The 13,449-nt window shown below is 34.9% G+C and overlaps 1 protein-coding gene across 6 annotated transcripts in view; it reads right to left on the reverse strand.

Moving 5' to 3' along the window:
* PPP4R3B (protein phosphatase 4 regulatory subunit 3B) overlaps positions 1-13,449 on the reverse strand; it is a 53,111-nt gene that overhangs the window by 25,110 nt on the left and 14,552 nt on the right. For 4 of the 6 annotated variants that reach the window (XM_036435365.2, XM_036435364.2, XM_036435362.2 and 1 more), the window contains exons 5-7: positions 7,697-7,774; positions 6,520-6,636; positions 3,898-4,014 (exon numbers count right to left, since the gene is read on the reverse strand). In XM_036435365.2, the coding sequence (XP_036291258.1) occupies positions 3,898-4,014; positions 6,520-6,636; positions 7,697-7,774 (312 nt within the window). The remainder of the gene's footprint in view (positions 1-3,897; positions 4,015-6,519; positions 6,637-7,696; positions 7,775-13,449) is intronic. The other 2 variants (XM_036435363.2, XM_045580755.1) reach the window with 2 other exon arrangements.

Raw genomic sequence — 13,449 nt, forward strand, 5'->3', positions numbered from 1 at the left:
CAATAGTTTCTCAAATTACAAGAACTTAATGGTCCAACTCCTCACATTTGTGGAATAGCAAAACAGCCTACAGACAAAACAGAACTAAAATTCTTTGTAAAATTGGGGGATTTTCTTGATATGATGCACTGAACAAAATGTTAGTTCTGTACTATTCCTGAAACAAAGACCTAAAGTGAATCAGGACAAATCCAAATTGTTGAACACTAGACCAGAAACTTTTTTTTGTCTAGGCTAAAAGGATATTAGTGGTACAACTGGCAAAATCTGAAATTAGGGCTGCAGTTAAGTAAAGTAAAAATGTTAAATGCCTGATTTTGATCATTATAGTGTGGTTATGTATGCAGAGTTTTTAGTAGATAGACAATAAAGTAAACAGGGATAAAGGGATATCATGCCATCATTTTTGTACCTTATTCTTCAATGGTTCAGACAAAAATAATTATATATGTAAATGTGTATATATAAATATGAGCAAAGAAAAAGAATGATAAATAGGAGACAAAATGTTAATAACTAGGGGGTCTGAGGGAAATGTATATGGGAGTTCTTTGTACTATTATCACTTTGGTACAAATTTAAAATTACTTCTGAATAAAAGGTTAAAAAAAAACTGATGCAATTTTAGGAAATAAAATGTGATATGTTCAATACAAAATACTGAACAGTCAACCAACTCATGGAGATTAATTTATATATTTTTAAAAAGTTTTTATTATGGCAAATTTCACCCTCCAAAATTATTTTGAAGCAAATTCCATATATATAATTTTGAATCCTTTAAAAAATAAAAATAAGGAATCTTAAAAAGAAACCCAACAACTATACTTAAATAAATAAAAAAATCCCAATGCTATTGTCATATCTAAAAAAAATTAACATGAATTTATTCCTAAGTGAGAAATACACTGAAAATACTTGCCAAAATAAGCAGTTCAGTAATAGCTGTATTACTTATTCAGTCAGATTCTAAAATAAGTTTTACTGGATGTTTCAAAGGCCATTAGCATAAAAATGTGAAATCTGTGGCATAACAAAGAGAAGACAGCAGTTACTGCTAAATCCACCCTTACAGCTTGGACAGAAATGACTACAATAAAAAATGTTATTATTTCCTAGTGTCTCAAACACATATGTTAATATTGTGATCCTAAAAACAAATCTGCTCCATCATATCAGGAAGAACTTGAGTTTGAATGCTGTGCATTTAAAAGAACATCAAAATATCAACACTCCACTGAATGTACAAGTAACTTATTTCTTCTTTCTTTTTAAAGGTTGCAGCCAACCCAATATAGAATTCAGCATGTAGGCTCCTTTACTTTTGAGAGGAGGGAGGGGAATATATATATAATTTATACTCTTGTGTGATAAGAATTATTTTGAGGCAACAAGATTTTTAAATTATAAAATTACTAGATATCATAAAATTCAGGGAAATGAAAGGCCTTAAAGACTATGATTAGAAGGAAAAAAAATTGAGAAAGAGACCTTTTATAGTTAAAAATTTGTAACAGCCCTAACTGGTTTGGCTCAGTGGATGGAGCATCGGCCTGCAGACTGAAGGGTCCCAGGTTTGATTCTGGTCAAAGGCATGTATCTTGGTTGTGGGTACATCCCCAGTGGGGGGTGTGCAGGAGGCAGCTGATCAATGTTTCTAACTCTCTATCCCTTTCCCTTCCTCTCTAAAAAAAAAAAATCAAAAAAAAAAATCAGTAAAATATATTTTAAAAAATCAGTAAGGGCTTCTCTAAGTCTCATGCATCAATTAAATGTAAACAAGAAAATAGTTCTACAAAATAAATGAACAAACAAAATTTAAACAAACTCATAGAGAAAATGGACTGATGGTTGCCAGAGGGTAGTTGGGAGACTGGGTGAAAAAGGTGAAGGGATTAAGAAGTACAAATTGCTAGTTACAAAATAGTCAAGTACAGCATAGGGAATATAGTCAATAATATTGTTGCCCTGCTGGTATGGCTCAGTGGATTGAGCATCGTCCCATGGACCAGGAAGTCTTGGGTTCGATTTCCAGGCAGGACACATGCCCAGGTTGCTGCTCCATTCACAGTAGGAGATATGCAGGAGGCAGCTGATAGATGTCTCTCTCCTAGATGTTTCTCTCTCTCTCCCTCTCCCTTCCTCTTTATCTAAAAGCAATAAAAACATATTTAAAAAATGATATTGTAATAACTATACCAGGTGAGTACTGAAAATATTGGGGGAACACCTTGGGAAGTACATAATTGTCTAGCCACTATATTGCACACCTGAAACTAATACAAAATAATACTGAATGCAAATCGTAATGAAAAATTATTAAAAAAAAAAAAAAGCCATAGAATAAAATGGTTCTAATAAAAACAGAAAGTTGAGAATTCTTAGAATTAGCCGAAGCCGGTTTGGCTCAGTGGTAGAGCGTCGGTCTGTGGACTGAAAAGGTCCCGGGTTCGATTCCGGTCAAGGGCATGTACATTGGTTGCAGGCACGTCCCCGGTAGGGGGTGTGCAAGAGGCAGCTGGTCGATATTTCTCTCTCATTGACGTTTCTAGCTCTCTATCTCTCTCCCTTCCTCTCTGTAAAAAAATCAATAAAAAATATATATTTAAATAAGAATTCTTAGAATTAGTTGCTTATTCTTCTCATGGCCTGAGAGATTTTATAATAAATACCTTTAATCGTACTCATCACTAAGGATGTAATACTGAGCATTAACTTCAAAGTATTACCTTTTGTAAAGGATGGCACTGAGATAGCAACAGTGAGATAAACTAGATATTTATTTCTTTAAAAGTCAGATTAGCATTAGTAGGGAAAAAAACCAAAATACCTTAAAATACTTAACACAAAATATGTCTTTTATTTCTTTTCTACTGCCTAAACTATACCATTAGCCCAAACAGATTATAAATAAAATTGCTTTAAAAAAAACACTGGAAATATCTATGAAAGACAGACATAAAAATCCAAGTTAAGAGATTAAGCACAAAACATATAGAACAACTGCAGTTTAATTCAATAATACATATAAGGATCAAATTAATACCGGGATTCAAAACCATTAAGAAGGGAGATTATTAGCCTGGTCTACATGGTTGAGTATCCACCCATGAACCAGGAGGTCAAGGTTCGATTCTGGGTCAGGGCACATGCCCAGGTTGCAGGCTCAATCCCCAGTGGGGGGAATACAGGAGGCAGCTGATCAATGATTCTCTCTCATCATTGATATTTCTATCTCAGTATCTCCCTATCTCTCTTCCTTTTTGAAACCAGTAAAAATATATATTTAAAAAATGAAGGGACATAACTATATTTTAGTTTTTTTTCTACTTAACACTAATATAAGAAAGAGTACTTAATATTACATCATATTGTCTTAAAAACAGTTTAAAGGAAAAGTGTAAATATTTCTGTAGTGGGAAAACACAACATTGGTCTTATTATTAAACATTCATCCACACTAAAAGGAAAATACACATTTGAATATAATGAAAGTAACTTACTAGTTATACTCAGTAAGTGCCTGACCTATGAAGCTTGAAATTATATTTCATTAGTACTTGAAAATTTTTTTAAGACTAGCATGTAAGAATTTGATTCTATGACAATCATTTATTTCAATCTAAATACTAATTTGAATATGCTTTTTTTAAAAACAGTAAATCCAATTGCCAATTGAATACAATGCAAATCAGTTGGCACAAATGTGGTACAGCGAATCCCTACAAGGAGTCTAAGACTCTTTTCAGGAAGTGCATGAGAATAATAGTCATAGATGATTATAAATTTATTATTTTGCTTCATAAAAGATTAAAATAATGACCATCATTTTCTCTCAATAGTTTTCAAACATTATTCTATAGGTAATTCACATAGAACCAAAACATTATTACTTACATCGTCACTCTGCTGAGCTTCTTGCATTACAAACTCTCGGACCATGGATGGACTAAACTCTACTAGATAAGAAAATATATCTGTAGCAGCTGATCTGACTTGCAAATCATCCATGCCCTGATGAAAGGAAAATAGATTACTTAGAGACTGTAACAAATATTATGCTGGATTTTCCTTTTTCCCAAATCTATGTATACTTCCAACTTTTTAGATTTAATAGTACTGGAATCAAAATACCTAACCTGTCTATCCTTTTACAAATATTAAAAAAGTTTTAGATAGCTCAATGACTAGTTTCTGCCAGTTTTTTTCCACCACAAAATACATACTCAGAGAATTGAAAGTTAAGTATCAGCACAGGATTATAAAGCAACACTGTAACAAAAGGTTGGGTTTTTTGGGGGAGGTGGAGAGGGAAGAATTATTGATTTAATTATATGCAAAAATGTGAATGATGTCTCCTAGTTAAGTCTTTAAAACCTTGTAGAATCTGTCTTTGATCCTGGATTTGCCAGTTACTTTACAATTTAGTAACTGATTTCTCAATTATGATTTTCCTATTAGAGAATGCTTTTGCAAACACTTTGGGTATATTTACTCTTTTCCACAACCTAATTTTCTAAGGTAATGATTATGAATGCTTGTCCTCTTTCAACATGTGAAGAATACATGATTTAAGTTACAAAATCTTCAAGAGATTCTGAAAACATTCTATGACTCAGTAACTCTCAAAATGTGGTACAGTGAATCCCTACAAGGAGTCTAAGACTCTTTTCAGGAAGTGCTTGAGAATAAAATCCCCTCTAATCCTAGCAGCCCATTAAAAGTAATCCCTAATATGCAAATTAACTGTCACTCCATCACAAAGATGGCGGCATCCATAGCCACAAGATGGCAGCACCCAGTCCTCTCAGCCCCACAGTCCCCCAGTCCCAGGGGGGCAGCTGCTGAGAGCCGGCAGTGTGAGTAGTCTGGTGGAATGCTTGCTCTGATACCGTGGCAACAAGGCAAGTGTTCCGTGCCCAGCTGCAGATGGGCCTCTGGACAGCGGGTGTGGAGCGGCAAGGCCCCGCAGAGAGCTACTGGCACATGGATTTGTGCGCAGGCTGCTAGTTATTTTCATAATAATAAATAATACTAGGGTATTAATAGCCTCTTCACTCTCAGTCTATCACAAGTATCGGGTTTTCAAGAGGCTATACAACCTGTGGTAGCACAACAAATTAAATGCTGAAGTTACTATGAGACTCTTTTTTTTAAAATAAGCCAGACATTAAAGATATTGGTAAAAAATATGAAACAGGCCACGACCAGGTAGCTCATCTGGATATGCCAAGATTGTGGGTTTGATTGCTGGTCAAGGCACATGCAAGAATCAACTAATGACTACATAAATAACTGGAACAATGTATCGATGTTTCTCTCTCTCATCTCCTCCATCCCCCCTCAAATCAGTAAGTAATTTTTTTTTTTTCTGACTAACACAAACTTTATTTTTAGATCCAGATATAAACAATTTGAAACATATCTATCAAGATCCCATTTCAAATTATTGAATTTGAAAAATTCAGTTATTTCTCTAAAACAAAGAGTAAAACTAAAATAATTCATAGAAAATACTAGAGGTATACAAATTTATCAATTCTTTAAAAGAAAAAGAAATGCAGAATAACTAGAGAGAATCTCCCTATCCACTATACTTTCTCACGGAAAGTTATGGCTAGTGAGAATTCATTGTAAGCCAGATTGTACTGTATGTCCAGAGTATGGGATGGTACTAAGGATCACTTTTTTTTTTTTTTTTTTGCCCCCCTCCCTCCCTCCCACACATCCCCTCCCTCCCCAGAGTTTTGTGTCCATTGGTTGTACTTATATGCATGTATAAAAGTCCTTCGGTTAATCTATTATCTCCCCCAGATCTTCCTCCCCTCCCCGCTGTAATTTGACAGTCTACTTGTTGATATACTGTCTCTATATCTATCTTTTGGTTCATCAGTTTATAATGCTCTTTATTATCCACAAATGAGTGAGTAAATTTTTGAAAAATGTTTAAAAAAACATGAAAAAATGCCATTCTTTTCACTGAATATATTTTGTTTTGGAAATTTTTTTTTAAAGTTATTTATGTTAACATATAATTGGGTTGTTATTATTTTAAAATAAATTAACACTTAAAAAACTCTGTTTTAATTTTTCATGTAATAAATAGTAATGGATAAAACTAATAAGCAAAAGTATCAGAACCACTGCCCTAACCCCATATTGCAACATGAGCACCTTTGATTCAGTCTGCCCTCACTCTACTCAGTGGTCTAAAAAGGAAAGACATTTTATTTGTTTCTATGAAACATAATTAATATGGTTACAGAAGAGAAAGTCTTATATGGGATTTTTATTCACCTGAAGTCATATTATATGCAAGTAATTACATAGTAATATTATAAATTTAAGTTAATAAAAATCTGAAGATTGAAAACACTCATATAATTCACTATCAAGAGAAGCATAATTTAAATTATAAAATTCAATATGCATTACTATAATAAGTACTTTCCATCCATAATATAAATCTTTTACAAATCTCAATTTCAAAAACATGAAGAAAAAAATATGTATAATTACCATTACAATTTCAAGAGCAGGAAGAATGCCCAGCTTTGCCAAAGTTTTGAAAAATGCATCCCTGTTTTGAGGTTGTAATGTCTGAGAAAATGCACAAAACTCCTTGAAAAAATTAACCTGTAATGTTAGAAAGTACAGTGAAACTTTGAATACACACAAAAGTAAACTTAAGGCACACAGTAATGTGGTAATGTGATCAACACACCCTTCTCAAAGATTATCTTTTTAAGGTATTCTGATCCTCAGAACCTACATAGGACACATTAGAAGTCAGCAGCCCATTAAAAGTAAACCTTGCTTTGAACAATTACCTCTTTAAAAAAAAAACATTATGGTGTACAAAGGTTATATGTGGAGTCTGAGGAATGTATATACTTATATGTTATTCTCTATTCGTGACTAAGGTGTAAAAATGCCAAGTAAGGCGAATATTTTGAATTAGAGCAAACATTTTCACAGAAACCCAGTGGCTGGGTTTCCAGGGAGCCTCAAAAGTATTAAGTTTTAAGAATTGGAAAGGACATTACAGATTCCCTAGTCTAAAGGACTGATTTCTTAAATAAAAAAACTAACTAGGCTATTAATAAATAACTACACCAAAAGTGACTTGGCTGATTTTAAGTCAGCAATCCTTCATTACTTCTTAAAACCCATGTACCTCATTATAATGTTTGAAAAATTAACGAACTGCTGGTAAACAGCAATCACTATTTTCTTTCCCCAAGGCATTGTTTTTATCTCAAAAAAGTTATTATAAACACATTCATAAGAAAAAAATTTCCAAGAAGCAACTATTTATTATTCATCTACTTAAGAAGCAGTCCTCTTGTCACTTGTTTAAAAAGAAAAGCATCCCTATACTCTGAGTATCTATAACCAAGAAAATGGATGAGTTTGTAGTTCTGTCCTAACATAAACCACATATCTGATTTTGGAATTTGTAAGGGACACAGTTTCTCTCACGGAGAGGGGAACCCACAACAAAATATCCTAAGAAATTTCTAAAATATATAAAACAAAAAGTGTGAGAACAACTATTTATAGTATAATTTAAGTACATATATTTTATCTCATACTATAGTTATAAAAAATTTTCTCTTAACAAATTCAGTATCAAAAGCCTGCATGCCAAAAGAGTAAGTGCTCTTTAAGGGTTTGAATTTCAAGAATAAATTACCAATTCACGCCGTTTATCATCATCTGTAGCCTCATCTGTTAATTGTGCAAAAACTTCAGACAAAAACTTCTCATCTTCCTACATGAGAAAAAATATTAATTTTAAAATTAACATTAATTACTATGAAATATTAAAAGTATAAATTTTACTCATTTATATGATATATACAAATTATGTTTTAATTTTAAAAACTTGACTACACCATTCACTATTAGTTATATATACATTAATATTTCGTGTAACTAGAAATGTCAACGATAAAGAACTCTTTTGGAAAACAAAAATATTCTAGAAGTCATGCATAAACACTCATTTACTTTGACTTAAGGGCCTTTTAGCTCCCTTTTGGGGTCTATTTATTCTTAATTTAAACATAATTCAAACAAGTTTGAAGATCTTTAACCCATAGCAGATTAAAACTTCTTTTGTGTGTATGTGCTGCAGAATTTTAGTAATTAGTTTACAAGTAACATGAGATGAAAGAGGTTGAAAATCACTGGTATAGAGTCTAATCTTACATGTTCTGTTGTCTCCAAGTATACCATTAAACATCAAAACACTACAATAACTGCCTTTCATACTATTGAGAGGAAAAAGGTTGAAATGGCTGGTGTAGAGTCTTACTTGTAAGGCTACAACTAAATGAAAATACTATCATAACTGTTTTTCATTCAAACACATATTCTGTTTTTAGAATTAGATCAGGCTTTAAGAGATTACTTAGTCCAATTTTTTTTTTGCTGTTGTTTTTATTTTATTTTTTAATTTTAAAAATTTTTTATTTATTAAATTATTATCTGTGTATATATTTTAACATTGCCCCCCCCCCCCATACCCTCCCTCCCCAGAGTTTTGTGTCCATTAGTTGTACTTATATGCATGTATACAAGTCCTTCGGTTGATCTCTTATCTCCCCCAGATCTCCCTACTCTCCCTGGTGTAATTTTACAGTCTGCTTGTTGCTTTACTGTCTTTATATCTATCTTTTGGTTTGTCAGTTTATAATGTTTTTAATGTACATATGTTTTTAATGTACAAATGTACAATGTTATAATGTACAATAGCTAGAATCTGGAAATAGCCTAGGTGCCCGTCAGCAGATGATTGGATCAAAAAACTATGGTACATCTACACAATGGAATACTATGCTGCCATAAAAAAGAAGGAATTCTCATCATTTGCAGCAACCTGGATAGAACTAGAGAACATTATGCTGAGTGAAATAAGCCAGTCAATAAAAGAGAAATACCACATGGCCTCACTCATTTATGGACATTAAAAAACATTATAAACTGACAAACCTAGTCCAATTTTAAACTTCATAAGACTGAGTTACAGAGTGGATTTACCTGTGGATAACTAGCAACAGAGATAGATTTAGAATCCAAGTCTCTTGCATAATGAGATTTTTGTCATTCCCACCCAATAAAATGTACTACTACAGATAGGACTCAAATATTTCAATGTTTGAAACAAATCAAAGCCACACACACACACACACACACACACACACACACACATGAATGGGAAAAATCTAATACGTTACATTTAATATGTTAAATCCTATACTTGAGGCCAAAAACTTCTAAAACAAAATGAAGAGCCACACGTTTATCATCAGTTGTTTTTGAAAAGGTGTTGAAAGATTTTACATATCTAATTAGTAATTGGAATGAAAGGTTAAAAATTTCTTTCAGTGCTGAAATCTTGATATAGGCAAAAGTATGTCAAAAAGAATGAATCTCTGATTTTATTGGATTTGTTCTTAGCTCAACTCTTATCTATGTAATAGTGAAATTACATGTAACATGTTAAAATGTCAACATTTGAAAGAGCTGTCCTACAACTTATTCTAAAAAGGATCTTAATCTGTAGCTGTCTGTGTGGAAATAACCTCACTTTTTTGGCTTTTAGGAATTTAATTTGAAGACATTTTAGAGTGTATTTCTGAATTTTGGGCACAAGAGGTTTTGAACTAGAAAGGTTCAGGTGAACTAAAATATTATGCTTCTATCATGCTAAAGAAAATCTCAACATGTATTAGAGTACATACTAGGAACCAATGATCACACTAAATAATTTCAGTTAAATAACTTTAGTCTAGGACCGTGGTCAGCAAACCGTGGTTTGTGAGCCACATGCAGCTCTTTGGCTCCTTGAATGTGGCTCTTCCACAAAATACCACAGCCTGGGTAAGTCTATTTTGAAGAAGTGGCGTTAGAAGAAGTTTAAGTTTAAAAAAATTGGCTCTCAAAAGAAATTTCACATTCTAGAGAAAGACCAAGATGGCGGCGTAGGTGCCGCTCGCACAACAATTTAAAAAAATTAAAACTAATACAAAGGACATCCATCATCCAAAACCACGGGAAGGCTGGCTGAAAGAGGGGAGCGCAAGCACTGAAAAGCCGAGGAGCCTAGGTACCGAGGCACTCGAATCGGGCTGGTGGCGAATTGGGCTGGTGGTGGGCTACTTGGAGCGCCGCAAGGCTTTTCTTTCCAACCCGAAAGGAAACAAGCTCCCTATCACTTTGAAATCCAGTTTCTGGGGTCACATGGGGGACCCAGACGCCTATGGGAGAAGCTGGGCCATCGGGGCCTAAGTGAGGGTAACTTTTGCAGAGGTGCACACAGCAATCACTGTATACTGCAATGGATGGCAGGGAAGCGGGGACTTGGAAGCACAGGGCTGGGACAGCCATTGCTTTAGCCACGCCCCAACCTAGTGACGTCCTGAGGCCCCGTCCCACCCCCAGGCCCTGCCCCAGGCGCAGATTCTACAGACCAGCCCAGGCACCACAAAGCTACTTTTACATATGAATGGCCTGTATTGAGGCAGCTTAACCATATATAAACTGCAGCTCCAGCAAAACACACACACACACACACACACACACAAAACAAACAAACAAAAAACTCCCGCCAAGACCCAAGCAAAAAAGAGAAAACTGTAGTTAGCTCTTGAACTGAATCCCATTGGAGTTCCAGAAGCCAGTGTTCCTAGTGGTCAATTTCAACCACTCACACCCAAAAGTGACACATTCCGGAGACGGACTCAGTGAGCACCAAAGCCCCACTGAGACAAACAGTGTCTTCAGCGCAGCAGTTCTTCCTTTATAGACAGAGCGGGTCCTCACAGACAATTGGCCTGGAGGTCAATTCCTCCCAGAGTACCAACAGCAAACAAGGCTTAGTAATTATACCAAGACTTTGCACTCAGCCCACAAAGGGATATATCAAAAGCAACCACCCCAGGTGACTGGGGAAGCTGATAGGTCACTAATACACAAAGTCACTCCATCAACACAGGGAGGAGACACGAATGGGAGAGATGGAGGAAAGTAAACTACTGGATGACACAGAATTCAGAATCACATTTATAAGATTATTCAAGAATCTAAAAACCTTTGAGAAACTTGATGAGAAATCCAAGAAGCTTGATGAGACCTTCAAGGACCTTAAAGAGAATACTAAAAAAATGGAAAAGGATCAGTCAGAAATTAAGCATACAATCTCTGAAATAAAGAATATACAGAAACTCAACTATAGATCAACATACCCCAAGAATCAAACCAAAGATCTGGAATATAAGGAAGAAAAAATCACCCAACCAGAGAAGCAGAAAGAAAGAAGAATCCAAAAATGTGAAGATAGTGTAAGGAGCCTCCAGGACTGCTTAAAGCATACCAACATCCGGATTTTTGGGGTGCCAGAGAGGAGCGAGCAGGATATTGAAGGCTTAATGGAAGAAATAATGACAAAACTTTCCCTACCTGGTAAAAGAAATAGACTTACAAGTTCAGGAAGCATACAGAACCCCAAACAAGAGGAATCCAAAGAGGAACACACCAAGAAAGATCATAATTAAAATGCCAAGGGCAAAAGACAAAGAATCTTACAAGCAGCAAGAGAAAAACAGCTAGTTACCTATAAGGGAGTACCCATATGACTGTCAGCTGATTTCTCAACAGAAACTATGCAAGCCAGAAGGGAGTGGCAAGAAATATTCAAAATGAATATTTTGAATATTTTGAACAACAAGAACCTACAACCAAGATTACTCTACCCAGCAAAGCTATCATTCAGATTTGAAGGTCAGATAAAGAGCTTCACAGACAAGAAAAAGTTAAAGGAGTTCAGCAACACCAAACCAGGATTACATGAAATGCTGAGGGTATTCTTTAAGGAGAGGAAGAAGAAGAAGAAAATTAAAGGTAAAAATTATAAACAACAAAAAGACATAAAATACATACCTACCAACAAATGAATCTAAAAATCAAGTGAATAAAAAATCTGAAGAACAAAATGGACTGGTAAACATAATAGAATCAGGGACATAGAAAGGGATTGGACTAACAATTCTCAGGGGGAAGGGAGTCTGAGGGGTGAGGGAAGAGATTGGACAAAAATCTTACACCTATGGATGAAGACAGGGGCGGGGGTAAGGGCATGGGGTGAAGTTGGGAATCAGGTGGAGGGGAGCTATGCGGAAGAAGGGGGAAAAAGGAACACCTGTAATAAACTGAACAATAAAGATTAAAAAAAAAAAAGAAATTTCAATCATTGTACTGTTGATATTTGGCTCTGTTACACTACCTCATTTTGGTCCAGTTAGCTAAAATTCTTATGTTAACTTGCCTTATATAACTTATATAATAGCAGGTTAATACACATTTAAGAAGCTATAGATATGTACACCACAAAAAGGGTTATTTGGAAATTCCTACTACCAGGTCACAAAATTTTTACATGGAAATCTCAGAGGTGGGCTTAAGAAATAGCCTTTAAGAGGCCAATGGCCATAAGCTTAATTACCTTCTTCTCACATACTGTTGAAAATAGAATTCTGCATCATGGCTGATACATAAGAGATAATCAAGTGGTAAGCCCTAAACCCGTGGCTGGCAAACTGTGGCCTGCGAGCCACACGCGGCTCTTTGGCCCCTTGAGTGTGGCTCTTCCACAAAATACCAAAGCCTGGGTGAGTTTATCTTGAAGAAGTGGCGTTAGAAGAAGTTTAACTTTAAAAAATTTGGCTCTCAAAAGAAATGTCAATCATTGTACTGTTGATATTTGGCTCTGTTGACAAATGAGTTTGCCAACCACTGCCCTAAACAATAGGTAGTTTCCAGTATCTGGCTATTTTAGCAAATACGTCTCATGGAACAGAAATAAGTAACTTTCCTTTTTAAAGCTACATTTGATTTATATAATTATAGCCTTCACAAATAAACCTGTGACAAAATATATAAAATGACATATAAAATGTTATAAATATTTACAAATTAGTTTGCATAATTTCTTTTTAAAACACTGGTTTTGGTAATCAATGCTCTGAAGTTAAAAGCAATCATTTGAAAGATACACTTCAGCTTCTGTCACTGGGTCCTTTACATCAGCTATATTGACTGTGAATCTACTTCCTGACTTTTTTTCTATCAGGAAATGAAATGGCATCCTGAATTGTACAGTATGATTTTTCAAAATTAGTTCCATAGCCCTCGCTGGTTTGGCTCAGTAGATGGACCACTGGCCTGAGGACTGAAGGATCTTGGGTTCGATTCCTATTAAGGGTACATGTCAGGGTTTTGGGCTTGAATCCAAGTAGGGAGCATGCAGGAGGCAGCCAGCCGATCAGTGATTCTCTCTCATCATTGATGTTTCTATCTCTATCTCTATCTCTTTCTGTCTCTTCCCCTTTGGAAAAAAAAAAGGCAGGTCCCATGTATTGTAAATGAAGCGTAATGTGTAAGTCT

The sequence above is a fragment of the Pipistrellus kuhlii genome, unplaced genomic scaffold (assembly GCF_014108245.1).
Source record: "Pipistrellus kuhlii isolate mPipKuh1 unplaced genomic scaffold, mPipKuh1.p scaffold_m20_p_13, whole genome shotgun sequence".
Lineage (NCBI taxonomy): Eukaryota > Metazoa > Chordata > Mammalia > Chiroptera > Vespertilionidae > Pipistrellus > Pipistrellus kuhlii.